General features: G+C 44.1%; 1 protein-coding gene across 1 annotated transcript; it reads left to right on the forward strand.

Moving 5' to 3' along the window:
- Positions 1 to 406: 406 nt before the first annotated feature.
- Positions 407 to 20866, forward strand: LOC121540013 (retinaldehyde-binding protein 1-like). The gene is made up of 7 exons (XM_041848661.1): positions 407 to 451; positions 1730 to 1858; positions 6412 to 6616; positions 7004 to 7182; positions 19083 to 19241; positions 19661 to 19771; positions 20406 to 20866. Exons 1-7 carry the CDS (start codon positions 440 to 442, stop codon positions 20532 to 20534), a joined length of 924 nt encoding a protein of 307 aa, XP_041704595.1. The 5' UTR covers positions 407 to 439; the 3' UTR covers positions 20535 to 20866.
- Positions 20867 to 22869: the final 2003 nt, after the last annotated feature.

Genomic DNA, 22869 nt, shown 5'->3' on the forward strand with positions numbered 1-22869 from the left:
GTCACTATAGTCCACCCTAACCCCTACCTTCACCCACATGTCACTATAGTCCACCCTAACCCCTACCTTCACCCACAAATGGCACCCTATTCACTATGTAGTGCACTATTTCTGACTAGTGACCATAGAGCTCTTGTCAAAAGTAGTGCACTATATAGGGAATAGGGGGTTCCATTTGGGACACAGGCATTGAATTAGAAACGTAGATTAGTTTTGTGGGCAGCTGGATCAAAACGTGTACTTCAGGGGAATTATCCTGAAATGGAGGTAACCTAAAAATAGAATGAGAATGAGACACAAAAGGCTTAAACCTGGAGCGCAATAAGTAAAAAAATAATAATAATACAAGTTTTCCTGGAATCCAATGTTCTCCAACCGTGAATAATCAAATCCCTCTTTTTTTCCAGTGGGTACATAGCTGCTCTAAACAACTGAAGAAATGGCTGTCGTGGTAAGTACATCGAAGCTCCTCTCTTGGTACGCAACAGGCTTACATGCCGCACTGCAATAATTCAAACCATTCAGTGGTATTTGTATTGCAGATCAATGTCAAAAGTATAAAGTCTAGTGAATGATGAATGTAGAGACATGTTGAGCTTCAGAGTCAGTTCTGAGATGTTCAGATCAGGTGGTTATTTTTCATCCATTGCAGAGCAGAAACATTGTATCATCAAGGTCCTTAGGAGGATGCAATCCACAATCCATAATGTTATTGTGTCTTTTTGTTCTTCCTGGTCAAACAGCAGAAATAGAATGACACTCAACATGGCCGCCAGACAGTGCACCCGTCAGGGAACGTTGACTTGAATGGGGATATCTGTTCTACAGATTGTGTCTCTATGATTCAAACATCATATAACGTCCTTGCCATGGACAATGGCAGTTCAACATTTCTCAGGAACATTAGCACTGGATGCCGTCAATCGCTATCATTAACCCCTAATTTCAGATCTCGGCCACAGGTTTACCAGGCTTTGCTGCACTCATGTGAGGGAGATTAGGCAATGCTAACACCGAAGCCTGTCATGATTTAACTGGATTTGAACCCAAATGCAGACAACTACACCAAGCCAGAGAAGGTTTAACAGGTTTATTTACAATGTTCAATTAGTCCAGGTTTCCAATAATAGGGGAAGAGCAAGTCCAGGTTACAGGGAGGGTAACAGATCCAGGTCAGGGGCAGGTGTGGTACCGTAATGTCTAGTGTCCGTGGTGAGTCCAAAAGGGGAGGTCCGGTAGTGGAAAGCAGGATGGTGGTGGCAGGAGTGAAGCGGAGGCAGGAGTCAGGTTCCAATAATCTGTGGCACAGGAGAAAAGTAAATAGAACAGGCCAAAAACACAAAGAGCGAAAACTAACAGGTTGAGTCGGCAGCGAGACTAACATGGTCGTCTTGACTATGATCTGACGATGAGTGGTAAGTTTGACCGGGTCTTAAAGGCTGAGGTGATTATGGTGAATGAGCTGCAGCTGGAACCCTGACTCCCGCACACCAGACATCACTCCTGCAATCAAGGACAGACAGAGGGGAGGGGGAGAGCAGAGAGAGAGCTACCTAGCAGCAGTAGGCCTAACAAAGCCCGTTGATACAGGCCTCCTTTTGGATTGAGCTTGGGCGTACGCCCTGGATTAAACTAGGTTCAAACCTCATTTGTAAGGTAGTCTTGTGAGCGAATGGTGTTTTTGTTGGCAAGTCATGGTTGTCATCATCCCCTCCCCCTCTCTCCCCAGAGTGGAACGTTACGTATGGTGTCGGAGGAGGAGCAGGCTCTCAGGGCCAAGCTGGAGCGCCTCACGGTCAAGGACCACGGTCCCGTGTTCGGACCCTGCGCCAAGCTGCCTGACCACACCGTGCAGAATGTCTGTGGTCACTCTCTCACAAGCCTCAAACTGTAGATTCACTTCACATCATAAGCCCTACCACAAACTCAAGTGCAACCCCAAATCAAATCAAATGTTATTTGTCACATGCGCCGTATACAACAGGTGTAGACATTATCATGAAATGCTTCCTTACGAGCCATTAACCAACAATGCAGAGTAAAAAAAAAAAGAAGAGGAATAAAATTAAATACACAAGAATGGAGATATATACAGGGAGTACCAGTACCAGATCAATGTGCAGAGGTACGAGGTACTTGAGGTAGATATGTACATGAAGGCAGGGTAAAGTGACTAGACATCAGGATAGATAATAATAAGGTATTTGAGGTAGATATGTACATGAAGGCAGGGTAAAGTGCCTAGGCATCAGGATAGATAATAATAAAAGTAAAATAAAGAACAGAGTAGCAGCAGCAAATGATAAGCGTAAAAGTGTGTGTGAGTGTGCGTGTGTGAGTGTAATGTGTGTGAATGTGTGTTTGTGTTGTGTCGGTATGCGTGTGTGTGTTATGTGTGTACGTATGTAGTGTGTAGTGAATGTGGGTGGGTTTTGTGTGGGAGTGTCAATTTAGTGTGTGTGAGTGAGTGTGTATATGGTTTGTATACAGTGCACATTTTGTTACGTTACAGCCTTATTCATGGTCTGAGAGTCCTTTAGGTGCCTTTTGGCAAACTCCAAGTGGGCTGTCATGTGCCTTTTACTGAGGAGTGGCTTCTGTCTGGCCACTCTACTGTAAAGGCCTGATTGGTGGAGTGCTGCAGAGATGGTTCTCCTTCTGGAAGGTTCTCCCATCTCCACAGAGGAACTCTGGAGCTCTGTCAAGAGTGACCATCAGGTTCTTTGTCACCTCCCTGACCAAGGCCCTTCTCCCCCGATTGCTCAGTTTGGCCGGGTGACCAGCTCTAGGAAGATTATTGGTGGTTCCAAACTTCTTCCATTTAAGACTGATGGAGGCCACTGTGTTCTTGGGGACTTTCAATGCTACATAATATTTTGTTACCCTTCCCCAGATACAGTGGGGAGAACAAGTATTTGATACACTGCCGATTTTGCAGGTTTTCCTACTTACAAAGCATTTAGAGGTCTGTAATTTTTATCATAGGTACACGTCAACTGTGAGCGACGGAATCTAAAACAAAAATCCAGAAAATCACATTGTATGATTTTTAAGTAATTAATTTGCATTTTATTGCATGACATAAGTATTTGATACATCAGAAAAGCATAACTTAATATTTGATACAGAAACCTTTGTTTGCAATTACAGAGATCATATGTTTCCTGTTGGTCTTGACCAGGTTTGCACACACTGCAGCAGGGATTTTGGGCCACTCCTCCATACAGACCTTCTCCAGATCCTTCAGGTTTCGGGGCTGTCGCTGGGCAATACGGACTTTTCTATTGGGTTCAGGTCTGGAGACTGGCTAGGCCACTCCAGGACCTTGAGATGCTTCTTACGGAGCCACTCCTTAGTTGCCCTGGCTGTGTGTTTCGGGTCGTTGTCATGCTGGAAGACCCAGCCACGACCCATCTTCAATGCTCTTACTGGGGGAAGGAGGTTGTTGGCCAAGATCTCGCGATACATGGCCCCATCCATCCTCCCTCTCAATACGGTGCAGTCGTCCTGTCCCCGTTGCAGAAAAGCATCCCCAAAGAATGATGTTTCCACCTCCATGCTTCACGGTTGGGATGGTGTTCTTGGGGTTGTACTCATCCTTCTTCTTCCTCCAAACACGGCGAGTGGAGTTTAGACCAAAAAGCTATATTTTTGTCTCATCAGACCACATGACCTTCTCCCATTCCTCCTCTGGATCATCCAGATGGTCATTGGCAAACTTCAGACGGGCCTGGACATGCGCTGGCTTGAGCAGGGGGACCTTGCGTGCGCTGCAGGATTTTAATCCATGACGGGCGTAGTGTGTTACTAATGGTTTTCTTTGAGACTGTGGTCCCAGCTCTCTTCAGGTCATTGACCAGGTCCTGCCGTGTAGTTCTGGGCTGATCCCTCACCTTCCTCATGATCATTGATGCCCTACGAGGTGAGATCTTGCATGGAGCCCCAGACCGAGGTTGATTGACCGTCATCTTGAACTTCTTCCATTTTCTAATAATTGCGCCAACAGTTGTTGCCTTCTCACCAAGCTGCTTGCCTATTGTCCTGTAGCCCATCCCAGCCTTGTGCAGGTCTACAATTTTATCCCTGATGTCCTTACACAGCTCTCTGGTCTTGGCCATTGTGGAGAGGTTGGAGTCTGTTTGATTGAGTGTGTGGACAGGTGTCTTTTATACAGGTAACGAGTTCAAACAGGTGCAGTTAATACAGGTAATGAGTGGAGAACAGGAGGGGTTCTTAAAGAAAAACTAACAGGTCTGTGAGAGCTGGAATTCTTACTGGTTGGTAGGTGATCAAATACTTCTGTCATGCAATACAATGCAAATTAATTACTTAAAAATCATACAATGTGATTTTCTGGATTTTTGTTTTAGATTCCGTCTCTCACAGTTGAAGTGTACCTATGATAAAAATTACAGACCTCTACATGCTTTGTAAGTAGGAAAACCTGCAAAATCGGCAGTGTATCAAATACTTGTTCTCCCCACTGTATGTGCCTCGACGCAATCCTGTCTCGGAGCTCTATGGACAATTCCTTCAACCTCATGGCATGGTTTTTGCTCTGACATGCACTGTCAACTGTGGGACCTTATATAGACAGGTGTGTGCCTTTCCAAATCATCTCCAATCAATTGAATTTACTACAGGTGGACTCCAATCAAGTTGTAGAAACATCTTAAGGATGATCAATGGAAACAGGATGCACCTGAGCTCAATTTCGAGTCTCATAGCGAAGGGTCTGAATACTTATGTAAATAAGGTTGTAAGGAATACTCAGGGAGAAAAAGGTGTATATTCACGCGCAGAGCACGGCAGGTGTTTATTTCGCCTTCGCAGAAGGCAGGAATCGTGGTCACAGGCAGGCAATGGTCATACACAGGTAGGCAAACAGGCAGGAGAATCAAAAACTAGGACTGAAGGCTATAACTGGTTCTCACAAACGAGCTAGGAAAAGGCTTAGTAGAGTCAAAACGAACAATACCTCACAAGGCACAAACAGAAAGAACTGAACTAAATAAGGAGCTGATGAGACCAGGTGAGTAACTAACACAGGTGAAATCAATTAACAAAAATGAAAGACAGGGCTACGTTCAAGAACACAAAGAAACAGGGCTACGTTCAAGAACACAAAGAAACAGGGCTACGTTCAAGAACACAAAGAAACAGGGCTACGTTCAAGAACACAAAGAAACAGGGCTACGTTCAAGAACACAAAGAAACAGGGCTACGTTCAAGAACACAAAGAAACAGGGCTACGTTCAAGAACACAAAGAAACAGGGCTACGTTCAAGAACACAAAGAAACAGGGCTACGTTCAAGAACACAAGGTGAACAAAGAAAATAAATACAGAACCTTACAAAGGTATTTTTGTTTTTTTATATTTAATACATTTGCAAAAATGTCTAAAAACCTGTTTTCGCTTTGTCATTATGGGGTATTGTGTATAGATTGCTAAGGAAATGGTTTTATTTAATCCATTTTAGAACAAGGCTGTAACATAACAAAAACGAATATTTGGCATGGGCCCTCGGATCCTCAAACAGCTGCACCATCGAGAGCATCGTGACTGGCTGCATCACCTCTTGGTATGGCAAATGTACCGCCCTTGACTGCAAGGCGCTACAGAGGGTGGCGCAGACAGGCCATTACATCACTGGGACCGAGGTTTGCTAAAGACTCCAGCCACCCAAAAATTGCAAAAGACTCCAGCCACCCAAGCCATACGACTGCTAAATAGCCAGACTGCTAAATAGTCAATCAATTGAACCAAAACTATCTGTACTGACTCTATCTTGCACTGACCATACGCACAATCACTAGACTATATACAGTGCATTCGGAAAGTACTCAGTCTTTAGCAATTTTTCATGACAAGAACAGTTATGACAGCGTACTGACAAGAACGGTCATGACAGCATAATGACAAGAAAAGTCATGACAGCATAATGACAAGAACAGTCATGACAGCATAATGACAAGAACAGTCATGACAGCATAATGACAAGAACAGTCATGACAGCATAATGACAAGAACGGTCATGACAGCGTACTGACAAGAACAGTCATGACAGCATACTGACAATTACAGTCATGACAGCATAATGTGTAGATTCCACATGAACATGTATTACTATGTTCTGTACACAGAACAATTAATGTCCTAAAAATGGAAGCTCTGGAAGCTGGATGCTCTCCAGTTTTGAGGTTGTAGACCTCATCCAGTTCTGAGGTTGTAGACCTCATCCGGTTCTGAGGTTGTAGACCTCATCCGGTTCTGAGGTTGTAGACCTCATCCAGTTCTGAGGTTGTAGACCTCATCCAGTTCTGAGGTTGTAGACCTCATCCAGTTCTGAGGTTGTAGACCTCATCCAGTTCTGAGGTTGACTGACTGATGTGTTGTTGGTTCCTTACAGGCCAAGGATGAGCTGAATGAGACAGACGAGAAGCGGGTGTTGGCGGTCAAGGAGCTGAGGGGAATAATCAAGGAGAAGGCGGATGCTGGGGATGACCTGGCCAAGGGGGTGCTGGAAACCTTCGGAGAGAAGCCTGACGGCATGCTGGTCCGTTTCATCCGCGCCAGGAAATACGACGTGCCCCGAGCCTTTGACCTCATGAAGGGTGGGTCCCCACAAAGTACTGTACTGTATGGCAGTGCAGCTCAGAGGTCAAGTTTTCTGTCTATTTAATTAAAGCTGAGGTGATGTGTTATAAATGCTTTATCTTTCAGTGACAGGCTGCTGTAGCCTGTCCCACATCTGTTGATGTATAGCCAAGTACTGTTGGAGTTGGCAAGGGAGCACAAAAAGGTTTGGGACCAGGCTAAGTCAGCTATGCTATAGTATGGTGCACATGATCATTTTGAACATTGCCATTGGAACGAAATGTACAGTTTGATTAAACCCAACCAAGCAACAACATATGTGTGTGTTGAAGTTCCTGTCTGCTTAACACCTCCTGACTTGGCCGTAGTCTATCTGAATTTGATGACCCTGTGTATGCGTTCAGGTTACGTGCGCTTCAGGAGGGACTACCCAGAGCTGTTCGAGAACCTGACCCCAGAGGCTGTCCGCAGCACCATCGAGGCCGGCCACCCAGGCATCCTGTCCAGCAGAGACAAGTACGGCCGCATCGTGCTTCTCTTCAACATCGAGAACTGGGACTACGAAGAGATCACCTTCGACGAGGTGACTACCGGGGACCTGGGTCCCCACAATGCACACATTTGAGATACAGGGAGGGAAAAAAAGTATTTGATCCCCTGCTGATTTTGTACGTTTGCCCACTGACAAAGACATGATCAGTCTATAATTTTAATGGTAGGTTTATTTGAACAGTGAGAGACAGAATAACAACAAAATAATCCAGAAAAACGCATGTAAAAAATGTTATAAATTGATTTGCATTTTAATGAGGGAAATAAGTATTTGACCCCTCTGCAAAAACATGACTTAGTACTTGGTGGCAAAACCCTTGTTGGCAATCACAGAGGTCAGACGTTTCTTGTAGTTGGCCACCAGGTTTGGACACATCTCAGGAGGGATTTTGTTCCACTCCTCTTTGTAGATCTTCTCCAAGTCATTAAGGTTTCGAGGCTGACGTTTGGCAACTCAAACCTTCAGCTCCCTCCACAGATTTTCTATGGGATTAAGGTCTGGAGACTGGCTAGGCCACTCCAGGACCTTAATGTACTTCTTCTTGAGCCACTCCTTTGTTGCCTTGGCCGTGTGTTTTGTGTCATTGTCATGCTGGAATACCTATCCATGACCCATTTTCAATGCCCTGGCTGAGGGAAGGAGTTTCTCACCCAAGATTTGACGGTACATGGCCCCGTCCATCGTCCCTTTGATGCGGTGAAGTTGTCCTGTGCCCTTAGCATAAAAACACCCCTAAAGCATAATGTTTCCACCTCCATGTTTGACGGTGGGGATGGTGTTCTTGGGGTCATAGGCAGCATTCCTCCTCCTCCAAACACGGCGAGTTGAGTTGATGCCAAAGAGCTCGATTTTGGTCTCACCTGACCACAACACTTTCACCCAGTTCTCCTCTGAATCATTCAGATGTTCATTGACAAACTTCAGATGGCCCTGTATATGTGCTTTCTTGAGCAAGGGGACCTTGCGGGCACTGCAGGATTTCAGTCCTTCACGGCGTAGTGTGTTACCAATTGTTTTTTTGGTGACTATGTTCCCAGCTGCCTTGAGATCATTGACAAGATCCTCCTGTGTAGTTCTGGGCTGATTCCTCACCGTTCTCATGATCATTGCAACTCCACGAAGTGAGATCTTGCATGGAGCCCCAGGCCGAGGGAGATTGACAGTTATTTTGTGTTTCTTCCATTTGCGAATAATCGCACCAACTGTTGTCACCTTCTCACCAAGCTGCTTGGCGATGGTCTTGTAGCCCATTCCAGCCTTGTGTAGGTCTACAACCTGGTCCCTGACATCCTTGGAGAGCTCTTTGGTCTTGGCCATGGTGGAGAGTTTGGAATCTGATTGATTGATTGCTTCTGTGGACAGGTGTCTTTTATACAGGTAACAAACTGAGATTAGGAGCACTCCCTTTAAGAGTGTGCTCCTAATCTCAGCTCGTTACCTGTATAAAAGACACCTGGGAGCCAGAAATCTTTCTGATTGAGAGGGGGTCAAATACTTATTTCCCTCATTAAAATGCAAATCAATTCATAACATTTTTGACATGCGTTTTTCTGGATTTTATTGTTGTTATTCTGTCTCTCACTGTTCAAATAAACCTACCATTAAAATTATAGACTGATAATTTCTTTGTCAGTGGGCAAACGTACAAAATCAGCAGGGGATCAAATACTTTTTTTCCTCACTGTACATTGGTGGTGCCCACAAGGCACTAAAACATGAGAGGACCAACGTTTTCATAGATATACAGCAATGGTTGTCAAATGGGAGTTATTGATAATTGTAATCGGGTGGACAAGCCCTTGATAATAATAACTTGAATTTAATCGAGATATCTGTGGTTATCAAGGGCCTCGGTCACGTTCAGTAAAGGAGGGGAACATGCTAAAAATTTCAAAAAATCTAAATGCATTTGTGTAGACAAGTAAAAAGGGTGCTTGGAACCAAAAATAGATCACATAATTGTAATTTTTTTAAAGGCCAACAATCACTTGATTATGATTTGCAATAATAGAAGCTTTGTTTAAATTCTCTTTCATAGCAACATGCTGGCCGATAACGTATGCCAGTGTGTTGTCTATGAAGTCATGTTGCTATGAAAGATAATTACAGTTTTTCTCAATTGTTTACACACAAATACTGGTACTTGAGACACAATGACCACAACATGTAACTCATGCACCAACCCCCTGAACCAATTCTGCTAAACTACAAGCACAATTCCTGCTTTACACTCAAATTGCAGTTTACATTTACATTTTAGTCTTATCCAGAGCATACATTATTTTTTTACTTTTCATACTGGCCCCCCGTGGGAATCGAACCCACAACCCTGGCGTTGCAAACGCCATGCTCTACCAACTGAGCTACATCCCTGCCGGCCATTCCCTCCCCTACCCTGGACGATGCTGGGCCAATTCTGCGCCGCCCCATGGGTCTCCCGGTCGCGGCCGGCTACGACAGAGCCTGGATTCGAACCAGGATCTCTAGTTAGACCACTGCGCCAGACTAGGACCCCCACAAAAACACTGACAGAAACTACACACAAATATTTGCATTTGGCACAATTTTCATGCAGAAAATCTCTTGTTTTCACAATGAACACACTGCCATTCAAATATGCACACTGACTCATCACATGGGCAAACACCCGTCACACAGTTTTACAATTAGCAATCAGAGCTTTAGTATAAAAGGGCAACAGGTGAGCTCTTCTGTTTTGGAGCAATGGATGCCAACATTGGAAACAGAGGCAGAGCCAGAGGAGTGAGAGTAAGAGGAGGAGGACGGGGAGGACAAGGACGAGGGCGAGGACGAGGAAGGCCAAGGACCGTAATCTCTGATGAGATCCGAGCCACTTTGGTTGATCATGTGGTCAACCATGGTCTAATGAGGGAGGCTGGGCAAAGAGTACAGCCAAATTTGAGCAGGTACACTGTAGCATCCATCATCCGGACATTCCGAAATGAGAATAGGTAAGAAATCTACTCTCACTAGAAAATTGCAGTCCTGCATATCAATACAGTACTCAATGAGTACAGTAGTACAGTATTGCCTGTGGACTGTTCTGTAGGACTGTAAAAAGAAAGTATGTTTCAAGTATTTGGGAAATGTATTTCTACTTTGTATTTACAGCATTTTACTATTTGTTTGGCAGAACTGAAAGATTACCAACACAAGGTGGTCGGGAACGTGTTCTGTCTCCTGAACAGGAAACTGAAATCATGAACATGGTCCTAGAAAATAACGCCATAACATTACGGCAAATACATTACGGCAAATACAAAGAAAAATAATAGAAAACAATGAGATATTTCAAAATATTGATAGGGTAAGCTTATCAACAATGGACCGTGTCTTGCGCAGAAATAATCTCAGGATGAAGCAGGTCTACAGGGTGCCATTTGAACGCAATTCAGAAAGAGTCAAAGAATTGCGATATAACTATGTGCAAGTGAGTACTATACAATCCCACAATTGATGCATACTCTAAACACTGTATAAATTATACATATTTCAGTATTGTAATCATAATGATGGTGCTTCACAATAGTGACCACTCCATGTCTATTTCTGATATTGTCATGTGTGTTTCAGAGAGTCCTTGAGCTAGAGGTGGCTGCAGTGGAGCACCAGTTCATCTTCATTGATGAGGTTGGATTCAACCTCACAAAAAGACGAAAGAGGAGAAGGAATATCATCGGCCAGCGTGCCATTGTTCATGTCCCTGGCCAGCGCGGAGGGAACATCACAATGTGTGCAGCGATTACCAACCACGGCGTCATCCATCACCATGCTACCCTTGGCCCCTACAACACCGCCCATCTGATCACATTCCTGGACACCCTACACAACACACTCATTCCACCAGATCAGGTAGATGGCCCAGAGCAGCTCAGATACGTTGTAATTTGGGATAACGTAGGTTTCCACAGGGCTGCTCTGGTTCGTAACTGGTTCACTGCCCACCCACGCTTTTTAGTTGTTTATCTCCCTCCATATTCTCCATTCCTCAATCCTATTGAGGAATTTTTTTCTGCCTGGAGATGGAAAGTGTATGACCGAAATCCACAAACGCGTATACCTCTTCTCCAAGCTATGGAAGACGCATGTGGAGATATAGCAGCTGATGCTTTTCATGGCTGGAATCGCCATGCTAGGCAATATTTCCCCCGCTGCTTGGCCAGGGAAAACATTGCTTGTGATGTGGATGAGGTGCTGTGGCCAGACCGCAACAGAAGAGAGGATGCAGCATAGTTTTTTAAATATATTTTTTTACTGTAACTGTATACATTAAATTCTTCTGTTTTGTATATACACCACTGTATGTGCAACTTTGTGTTGGTTGGGAATGGGATGTACACTGTGTACATTGTTTTTGTGGGAAAAATGAAATATATTTGTTACTGTGTATTTGTGTGTTCTGAGTATAAAAACAATATTCTCAAATATTTTACAACACACTTATGTATGTACTGTCTGTAGTAATGGCAACACTGAACCAAAAAAAGGCCTAAGTCATTATGATGAATGGAGAAGAAGTGTTTTCCATTCATCATAGTTTTTTACATTGAGCACATCAGTGTTCAACTGGTTCTTATAAATGTCTATTCATATGATGGTTTGTGTGTGTCATTTGAAAACAAAATACCATTTTGATAAGAAATAACATTGTTTTGAATGTAAAGTTTCATTTTGCTGGAGAATTGAGGGGTTTTGCCCATTGTGTGTGTGTTTTTTGATTTGTGTGTAGAGTTCTGAGAATATGAGGCATGCTTTCAGAAAATGTGTAAACAATCGAGAAAAACTGTAAAACTAAGCTTCTATTATTGCAAATTATAATCAAGAGAGTGCTGTCATTTTTTTTATTTTATTCCTCTGACATGTTGACAACAGTATGTGTGTGTGTGTGTGTGTGTGTGTGTGTGTGTGACTGTGTGTGTGTCTGACTGTGTGTGTGTGTGTGACTGTGTGTGTGTGTGTGTGTGTGTGTGTGTGTGTGTGTGTGTGTGTGACTGTGTGTGTGTCTGACTGTGTGTGTGTGTGTGACTGTGTGTGTGTGTGTGTGTGTGTGTGACTGTGTGTGTCGGTGTGTGTGTGTGTTGTGTGTGTGACTGTGTGTGTGTGTGTGACTGTGTGTGTGTGTGACTGTGTGTGTGTGTGTGTGACTGTGTGTGTGTGTGTGTGTGTGTGTGACTGTGTGTGTGTGTGTGTGTGTGTGTGTGTGTGTGTGTGTGTGTGTGTGTGTGTGTGTGACTGTGTGTGTGTGTGTGTGTGACTGTGTGTGTGTGTGTGTGTGTGTGACTGTGTGTGTGTGACTGTGTGTGTGTGTGTGTGACTGTGTGTGTGTGACTGTGTGTGTGTGTGTGTGTGTGTGTGTGTGTGTGACTGTGTGTGTGTGTGTGTGTGTGACTGTGTGTGTGTGTGTGTGTGTGTGTGTGTGTGACTGTGTGTGTGTGACTGTGTGTGTGTGTGTGTGACTGTGTGTGTGTGACTATGTGTGTGTGACTGTGTGTGTGTCTGACTGTGTGTGTGTGTGTGTGTGTGTGTGTGTGTGTGTGTGTGTGACTGTGTGTGTGTGTGTGTGTGTGTGTGTGTGTGTGTGTGTGTGTGTGTGTGTGACTGTGTGTGTGTCTGACTGTGTGTGTGTGTGTGACTGTGTGTGTGTGTGTGTGTGTGTGTGTGTGTCGGTGTGTGTCGGTGTGTGTGTGTGTTGTGTGTGTGACTGTGTGTGTGTGTGACTGTGTGAGTGTGTGTGTGTGACTGTGTGTGTGTGTGTGTGTGACTGTGTGTGTGTGTGTGTGTGTGTGTGACTGTGTGTGTGTGTGTGTGTGTGACTGTGTGTGTGTGTGTGTTGTGTGTGTGACTGTGTGTGTGTGTGTGACTGTGTGTGTGTGTGTGACTGTGTGTGTGACTGTGTGAGTGTGTGTGTGTGACTGTGTGTGTGTGTGTGTGTGTGACTGTGTGTGTGTGTGTGTGTGTGTGTGTGTGACTGTGTGTGTGTGTGTGACTGTGTGTGTGTGTGTTGTGTGTGTGACTGTGTGTGTGTGTGTGACTGTGTGTGTGTGTGACTGTGTGTGTGACCTGTAGTTGATCGATCACAGCCTTGAACCACGTGACTTCCGTCTCGCTTCCGCATTGTCTCCGTGCTGCTGTGCTGTTTGTTGCTACTTGGCTACCTGCCAAACTATTCACGTTTTACTTTTAATAAACGTTTAATCAATCTCTGTGTTCAACAAATTTACCAACTTTTTAGTTTTGTCCTCACTCATCTTTTTCGTTAAACTTTTTTCACCCCCGGACGTTTTATCCCGAGACAGAAGAGTCATTTTCCTGTGCGTTTTAGCTGCCAATTTTACTTTATTTTCCATTTTTCCATCGCAACTTTTTTCCCTTATTCAACTTTTTTCACTCCGGACGCTTTATCTGGACATGGTTCGTCAACATCTTCAACAGCCCGAAGCTAAGTAGTAACATTAACATGATGTCTTCTAATTGCAGTCGCTGTACTCATAATATACAGGAGAACGATCGCCTTACGGCGAGAATAGCTGTGCTACAAGCCCAGCTTCAGACGCAATCGTTAGGCAAGGGTAATGTCAGTGTAGGAAAGGAAGAAACAGCGTCTGTGCCACCAGTAAGTACAGACAGTAACGTTAGTATAAATCCCCCCGCACAGTCCCCGCAGCCGGACAACTTTCTCATGGCTTCTGGAGGGAAATACTGTTGGAATGCTCAACCGGTGTCGCTCATTCAGCCGACAGAAACCTTCAACCGGTTTTCCCCATTATGTAGCGAGTCGGAGTCTGAGTCTGAGTCTTCTCTTGTCTCTACTCCTCCCGTTACGGGGTCTGAGACGCCGAAGGCTCCCACCATTAGCTCTGACAAATTGAAAACCCTAGTCATTGGCGACTCCATTACCCGCAGTATTAGACTTAAAACGAATCACCCAGCGATCATACACTGTTTACCAGGGGGCAGGGCTACCGACGTTAAGGCTAATCTAAAGATGGTGCTGGCTAAAGCTAAAACTGGCGAGTGTAGAGAGTATAGAGATATTGTTATCCACGTCGGCACCAACGATGTTAGGATGAAACAGTCAGAGGTCACCAAGTGCAACATAGCTTCAGTGTGTAAATTAGCTAGAAAGATGTGTCGGCATCGAGTAATTGTCTCTGGCCCCCTCCCAGTTAGGGGAAGTGACGAGCTCTACAGCAGAGTCTCAGCACTCAATCGCTGGTTGAAAACTGTTTTCTGCCCCTCCCAAAAGATAACATTTGTGGATAATTGGCCCTCTTTCTGGGACTCACCCACAAACAGGACCAAGCCTGACCTGCTGAGGAGTGACGGACTCCATCCTAGCTGGAGGGGTGCTCTCCTCTTATCTACCAACATAGATAGGGCTCTAACTCCTCTAGCCCCACAGTGAAATAGGGTGCAGGCCAGGCAGCAGGCTGTTAGCCAACCTGCCAGCTTAGTGGAGTCTGCCAATAGCATAGTCAGTGTAGTCAGCTCAGCCATACCCATTGAGACTGTGTCTGTGCCTCGACCTAGGTTGGGTAAAACTAAACATGGCGGTGTTCACCCTAGCAATCTTATTAGGATAAAGACCTCCTCCATTCCTGCCATTATTGAAAGAGATCGTGATACCTCACATCTCAAAATAGGGTTACTTAATGTTAGATCCCTCACTTCAAAGGCAGTCATAGTCAATGAACTAATCACTGATCATAATCTTGATGTGATTGGCCTGACTGAAACATGGCTTAAGCCTGATGAATTTGCTGTGTTAAATGAGGCCTCACCTCCTGGTTACACTAGTGACCATATTCCCCGTGCATCCCGCAAGGGCGGAGGTGTTGCTAACATTTACGATAGCAAATTTCAATTTACAAAAAAAAAAATTGCGTTTTCGTCTTTTGAGCTTCTAGTCATGAAATCTATGCAGCCTACTCAATCACTTTTTATAGCTACTGTTTACAGGCCTCCTGGGCCATATACAGCGTTCCTCTCTGAGTTTCCTGAATTCCTATCAGACCTTGTAGTCATAGCAGATCATATTCTAATTTTTGGTGATTTTAATATTCACATGGAGAAGTCCACAGACCCACTCCAAAAGTCTTTCGGAGCCATCATCGACTCAGTGGGTTTTGTCCAACATGTCTCTGGACCTACTCACTGCCACAGTCATACTCTGGACCTAGTTTTGTCCCATGGAATAAATGTTGTAGATCTTAATGTTTTTCCACAAAATCCTGGACTATCGGACCACCATTTTATTACGTTTGCAATCGCAACAAATAATCTGCTCAGACCCCAACCAAGGAGCATCAAAAGTCGTGCTATAAATTCTCAGACAACACAAAAATTCCTTGATGCCCTTCCAGACTCCTTCTGCCTACCCAAGGACGTCAGAGGACAAAAATCAGTTAACCACTTAACTGAGGAACTCAATTTAACCTTGCGCAATACCCTAGATGCAGTTGCACCCCTAAAAACGAAAAACATTTGTCATAAGAAACTAGCTCCCTGGTATACAGAAAATACCAGAGCTTTGAAGCAAGCTTCCAGGAAATTGGAACGGAAATGGCGCCACACCAAACTGGAAGTCTTCCGACTAGCTTGGAAAGACAGTACCGTGCAGTACCGAAGAGCCCTCACTGCTGTTCGATCATCCTACTTTTCCAACTTAATCGAGGAAAATAAGAATAATCCAAAATTTCTTTTTGATACTGTTGCAAAGCTAACTAAAAAGCAGCATTCCCCAAGAGAGGATGGCTTTCACTTCAGCAGTAATAAATTCATGAACTTCTTTGAGGAAAAGATCATGACCATTAGAAAGCAAATTACGGACTCCTCTTTGAATCTGCGTATTCCTCCAGGGCTTAGCTGTCCTGGATCTGCACAGCTCTGCGAGGGCCTGGGATCGGGAGAGACACTTAAGTGTTTTAGTACTATATCTCTTGACACAATGATGAAAATAATCATGGCCTCTAAACCTTCAAGCTGCATACTGGATCCTATTCCTACTAAACTGCTGAAGGAGCTGCTTCCTGTGCTTGGCCCTCCTATGTTGAACATAATAAACAGCTCTCTATCCACCGGATGTGTACCAAACTCACTAAAAGTGGCAGTGATAAAGCCTCTCTTGAAAAAGCCAAACCTTGACCCGGAAAATATAAAAAACTATCGGCCTATATCGAATCTTCCATTCCTCTCAAAAATTTTAGAAAAAGCTGTTGCGCAGCAACTCACTGCCTTTCTGAAGACAAACAATGTATACGAAATGCTTCAGTCTGGTTTTAGACCCCATCATAGCACTGAGACTGCACTTGTGAAGGTGGTAAATGACCTTTTAATGGCGTCAGACCGAGGCTCTGCATCTGTCCTCGTGCTACTAGACCTTAGTGCTGCCTTTGACACCATCGATCACCACATTCTTTTGGAGAGACTGGAAACCCAAATTGGTCTACACGGACAAGTTCTGGCCTGGTTTAGATCTTACCTGTCGGAAAGATATCAGTTTGTCTCTGTGAATGGTCTGTCCTCCGACAAATCAACTGTACATTTCGGTGTTCCTCAAGGTTCCGTTTTAGGACCACTATTGTTTTCACTATATATTTTACCTCTTGGGGATGTTATTCGAAAACATAATGTTAACTTTCACTGCTATGCGGATGACACACAGCTGTACATTTCAATGAAACATGGTGAAGCCCCAAAATTGCCCTCGCTAGAAGCCTGTGTTTCAGACATAAGGAAGTGGATGGCTGAAAACTTTTTACTTTTAAACTCGGACAAAACAGAGATGCTTGTTCTAGGTCCCAAGAAACAAAGAGATCTTCTGTTAAATCTGACAATTCATCTTGATGGTTGTAAAGTCGTCTCAAATAAAACTGTGAAGGACCTCGGCGTTACTCTTGACCCTGATCTCTCTTTTGACGAACATATCAAGACTGTTTCAAGGACAGCTTTTTTCCATCTACGTAACATTGCAAAAATCAGAAATTTTCTGTCCAAAAATGATGCAGAAAAATTAATCCATGCATTTGTTACTTCTAGGTTAGACTACTGCAATGCTCTATTTTCCGGCTACTCGGATAAAGCACTAAATAAACTTCAGTTAGTGCTAAATACGGCTGCTAGAATCCTGACTAGAACCAAGAAATTTGATCATATTACTCCAGTGCTAGCTTCCCTACACTGGCTTCCTGTTAAGGCAAGGGCTGATTTCAAGGTTTTACTGTTAACCTATAAAGCGTTACATGGGCTTGCTCCTACCTATCTTTCCGAGTTGGTCCTGCCGTACATACCAATACGTACGCTACGGTCACAAGACGCAGGCCTCCTAATTGTCCCTAGAATTTCTAAGCAAACAGCGGGAGGCAGGGCTTTCTCCTATAGATCTCCATTTTTATGGAACAGTCTGCCTACCCATGTGAGAGACGCAGACTCGGTCTCAACCTTTAAGTCTTTACTGAAGACTTATCTCTTCAGTAGGTCATATGATTGAGTGTAGTCTGGCCCAGGAGTGTGAAGGTGAACGGAAAGGCTCTGGAGCAACGAACAGCCCTTGCTGTCTCTGCCAGGCCGGTTCCCCTCTCCACTGGGGTTCTCTGCCTCTAACCCTGTTGCAGGGGCTGAGTCACTGGCTTGCTGGTGCTCTTTCATGCCGTCCCTGGGAGGGGTGCGTCACTTGAGTGGGTTGAGTTACTGACGTGATCTTCCTGTCTGGGTTGGCGCCCCCCTTGGTTTGTGCTGTGGTGGAGACCTCTGTGGGCTATACTCGGCCTTGTCTCAGGATTGTAAGTTGGTGGTTGAGGATATCCCTCTAGTGGTGCGGGGGGCTGTGCTTTGGCAGAGTGGGTGGGGGTTATATCCTTCCTGTTTGGCCCTGTCCGGGGTTTCTTCGGATGGGGCCACAGTGTCTCCGGACCGCTCCTGTCTCAGCCTCCAGTATTTATGCTGCAGTAGTTTATGTGTCGGGGGGCTGGGGTTAGTTGGTTATACCTGGAGTACTTCTCCTGTCTTATCCAGTGTCCTGTGTGAATTTAAGTATGCTCTCTCTAATTCTCTCGTTCTCTCTTTCTCTCTGAGAACCTGAGCCCTAGGACCATACGTCAGGACTACCGGGCATGATGACACCTTGCTGTCCCCAGTCCGCCTGGCCTTGCTGCTATTCCAGTTTCAACTGTTCTGCCTGCGGTTACGAAACCCCCTACCTGTCCCAGACCTGCTGTTTTCAACTCTTAATGATCGGCTATGAAAAGCCAACTGAGAGACCTGAGCCCTAGGACCATACGTCGGGACTACCGGCCGTGGTGACTCCTTGCTGTCCCCAGTCCGCCTGGCCTTGCTGCTATTCCAGTTTCAACTGTTCTGCCTGCGGTTATGGAACCCCTACCTGTCCCAGACCTGCTGTTTTCAACTCTTAATGATCGGCTATGAAAAGCCAACTGAGATTTATTCCTGATTATTATTTGACCATGCTTGTCACTTATGAACATTTTTGAACATCTTGGCATGGTTCTGTTATAATCTTCACCCGGCACAGCCAGAAGAGGACTGGCCACCCCTCATAGCCTGGTTCCTCTCTAGGTTTCTTCCTAGGTTTTCGCCTTTCTAGGGAGTTTTTCCTAGCCACCGTGCTTCTACACCTGCATTACTAGCTGTTTGGGGTTTTAGGCTGGGTTTCTGTACAGCACTTCGAGATATTAGCTGATGTAAGAAGGGCTATATAAAATAAAATTGATTGATTGATTGATTGTGTGTGTGTGTGTGTGTGTGTGACTGTGTGTGTGTGTGTGTGTGTGTGTGTGTGTGTGTGTGTGTGTGACTGTGTGTGTGACTGTGTGTGTGTGTGTGTGTGTGTGTGTGTGTGTGTGTGTGTGTGTGTGTGTGTGTGTGTGTGTGTGTGTGTGTGTGTTGACCAGATCCTGCGTGCCTACTGTGTCACCCTGGAGAAATTGCTAGAGAACGAGGAGACTCAGATCAACGGTTTCTGCATCATTGAGAACTTCAAGGGCTTCACCATGCAGCAGGCTTCTGGCATCAAACCCACTGAGCTCAAGAAGATGGTGGACATGTTGCAGGTCACTTTCACACACATTCCGAGGGAATACTGAACAGCACATGACCTTATCATGATACAAAATAATGGATATTTTTAATCCATTTAATCATTTTTAATCCAATGCGTTGTCTTCACAATGATGACCTGAATTGGGCCTGTACACTTTACCTGCACCATTGGTGGCAGCGGTGGGATCTGATTCTACTCACTCAACACATGAATTTACATGCTTACCATTTGCCTTCAGACATTCATTTACTCTATGGTAAAAGTGCTTGTTGCTGTTTTTAGAAACATCAGACAATCTGTTCGAACCTACATGTGCTGAACTCTTTATGGCAAAGCTCAACAGTTCAAGTTTCCCTTGAGGATGATTATGGCCGTAGTGGTGGTGAGATCTGTAACTAACTGACCCTCTGTTCCACTGTTGTGTTTCAGGACTCCTTCCCTGCCTGTTTCAAGGCGGTCCATTTCATCCACCAGCCCTGGTACTTCACCACCACCTATAATGTGGTTAAGCCACTCATGAAGGACAAGCTGCTGGAGAGAGTGGGTGAAACAGGCCCTAAGAGAAAACATGAAAGAATGAATTTATCCTTTTAGAGAGAGAGAGAGAAGGTGGTGATAAAATTGTGGGGGAAAACTTGGGATTTGATGGGGGAAATGTCTGATATCTCATAAGTAACACAATAAAACTATATGAATCAACAACCAATAATGAAGGTGAATGGGTTCCTAATCAACCGGTAATATACAGGTAACGGTAAATATACTGAACAAAAATATTAACACAACATGTCAAGTGTTGGTCCCACTGAGGAGTATTTCTGTCTGTAATAAAGCCCTTTTGTGGGGAAAAACTCATTCTGATTGGCTGGGCCTGGCTCCCCAGTGGGTCGGCCTTGCTCCCAAATGGGTGTGCCCACCCAGGCCCACCAATGGCTGCGCCCCTGCCCAGTCATGAGAATTCCATAGATTAGGGCCTAATTTATTTATTTAAATTGACTGATTTCCTTATATGAACTGTAACTCAGTAAAATCTTTGTATCTATTGTATCTATTGTATTTGAAATTGTTGCATGTTGCACTTATATTTTTGTTCAGTATACAGGAATACAAATAACAAAAAATATCTGGTGAGAACATTTTAGTTCATAGGTCTGACTGTCCTTCTACCAATCAGGTGTTTGTCCACGGAGACGAGCTGGACAACTACTACAAGGAGTTTGATGCCGACATCCTGCCCTCTGAGTTCGACTGCAAGAACTCCAAGTACGATGGCAAAGCCATAGCAACCAAACTGTTCGACTGAACACCCCCTCCTCCCAATCCGCCACCACTCCAACCAGACTAGGACCCCCACAAAAACACTGACAGAAACTATTAAAAAAACATAGGAGTATGGCTTTAGAAAATAATGTGAAAGATGGGAGTGGTACTGGACTGTTGTTGTTTTCCAGGAGTTATTAAGTATTAAGAATGAAACACTTAACACAGCACTCCCAACAGCACAGAGAAAACCACATAACCTTGGTTCAAGCCTTACCTGAGTTACAGCCCTAACCATTGAGCTTTTCTTTGTGAAAATGCATGTTTTTTTGTTTGTATTATCTTTTACCAGATCTAATGTGTTATATTCTCCTACATTAATTTAAAAAAATAATAATAATAATTAATTTCAAATTTCCACAAACTTCAAAGTGTTTCCTTTCAAATGGTATCAAGAATATGCATATCCTTGCTTCAGGTCCTGAGCTACAGGCAGTTAGATTTGGGTATGTCATTTTAGGCGAGAATTGAAAAAAAGGGTCCGATCCTTAGGTTAACAGCCCTAACCATTGAGCTTTTCTCTGTGTTCTGTGTAACCCATCTCTGCAACCTGGACTCAGCGGTAGAGGTAACATAGTACATGTAAAAACGGGACCCTCCAATTAGTATGGTATGGTATGTATTAATTTGTGGATGTCCATCATACATTTCGTATGATATGTTATAAATTACAATTTGTATGATATGTTACGTTTTTCTAAACGTATGATATGTTACGAATTCCAATTTGTTGTGGCTATCGTTAGCTAGGTGGCGAACACTAACGTTAGCTAGGCTAGGGGTTAGGGTTAAGGTTAGGGTTAGGAGTTAGGTTAAAGGGTAAGGTTAGGGTTAGGAGGAAGGGTTAGCTAACACGCTAAGTAGTTGCAAAGTAGCTGCAAATATGCTAATTACCTAAAATGCTAAAGTTGTCCGTGATGAGATTTGAACATGCAACCTTTGGGTTATTAGACGTTCACATTATACGCCACCCTTCCACTCCGACCAATCACCCTACAGTAACCTTCTGTCTTATGTAACCATACCAAGCGTAACATATCATACAAATTGGAGCGTCTCGGATTTACATCTACTATGTTACGTCTAATCTATGAGACCAGGCTTATCTCTAGCTAGTGCTAGTTAAACCTGGCAGGACCAAGCTCTCTATCCACCTCCCTTATCTCCTCAGGGTGATGCAAGGCCATGAATCCAACAAGTGTCTGTCTCTATTTGTTTGTTTTTGACCGTGCTTGGAGATGAATATCAGCAGTTTTATCCTCTGTGGATTAATGCAGCGGCATCATGAGCATGTCACCACAACGTGTACAATAAACTGTATATAAAGAACGGTGAAGGATGACCATTTCTGTTCACATTGGTTTGCAGGATCTTTGCACACAAGCACAGGTTAGCAAGGAATACACACTAAAGACAGACAAATCTACAACAAAATAATGTATTATTTATTTCAAGGATACAAGTGTCCCGTGATGACTTAATACATCATGTCAAGTTGGGATTCTACATTCTAACGACATCATTGTGCATCTATAGGGGTCGTAAACAAAACAAACAACAAATGTAAACAAAGGATGAATTCAATAGGGAAAGATGAGAGGGCGGGGGCTAGTTATGTCATGACCCCAGTTCTCTCAGCAAGGCTCTCAGTCCCGCAACTCTTCTCTCACCAACCCAATTAACAAACAGCTACTTGTGGTCCATTTTATACCATGGAATAGTACACAGACAAGCAAACATAAAAAGAAGACAGAGGCCGGGATTCAATCAGAGCCGCATTGTCTACAAACACGCTGCACTGATCGACAGCATGCCTTTTAAAGGCAATTCCCTGACACGTGCGGAGATCACATTCACGTTAAACGCTGCAGATGTCTTGCTCAAGTGCAAATCACCTTTAAAAGTAAAGTGCAGTGCGTTTGTCTACAATGCGCCTTTGATTGAATAGCGCATTTGGGTGGAAGTGTCTAGGAATTGGATTTATTTCTAATCAATATAATTTGACCACTGGGAGGCAACGTTTACTAAAGTAGAATATTCACTCAATGTGAGAATTCATCCATCGCTTATGAGAACAAGGGCAACCAACATCTGCTGCAGCAAATAAAAAGTCTGAAATATTGTAACCATGATAAATATTTCAACCTGAAAGGGGAGTTTCACCCTGGCTCTGCCATGGCATATTTCAACCTTAAAGGGGAGTTTCACCCTGGCTCTGCCATGGCATATTTCAACCTTAAAGGGTAGTTTCACCCTGGCTCTGCCATGGCATATATCAACCTTAAAGGGGAGTTTCACCCTGGCTCTGCCATGGCATT

The sequence above is a fragment of the Coregonus clupeaformis genome, chromosome 26, assembly GCF_020615455.1.
Source record: "Coregonus clupeaformis isolate EN_2021a chromosome 26, ASM2061545v1, whole genome shotgun sequence".
Taxonomy (NCBI): Eukaryota; Metazoa; Chordata; class Actinopteri; order Salmoniformes; family Salmonidae; genus Coregonus; species Coregonus clupeaformis.

Excerpts from the sequence above, each read along its gene's own strand:
- LOC121540013 (XM_041848661.1), top strand. Across the intron at positions 1,859-6,411 it reads CTGACCACACCGTGCAGAAT|GCCAAGGATGAGCTGAATGA; the intron begins GTCTGTGGTCAC and ends GGTTCCTTACAG. Across the intron at positions 19,242-19,660 it reads AGATGGTGGACATGTTGCAG|GACTCCTTCCCTGCCTGTTT; the intron begins GTCACTTTCACA and ends GTTGTGTTTCAG.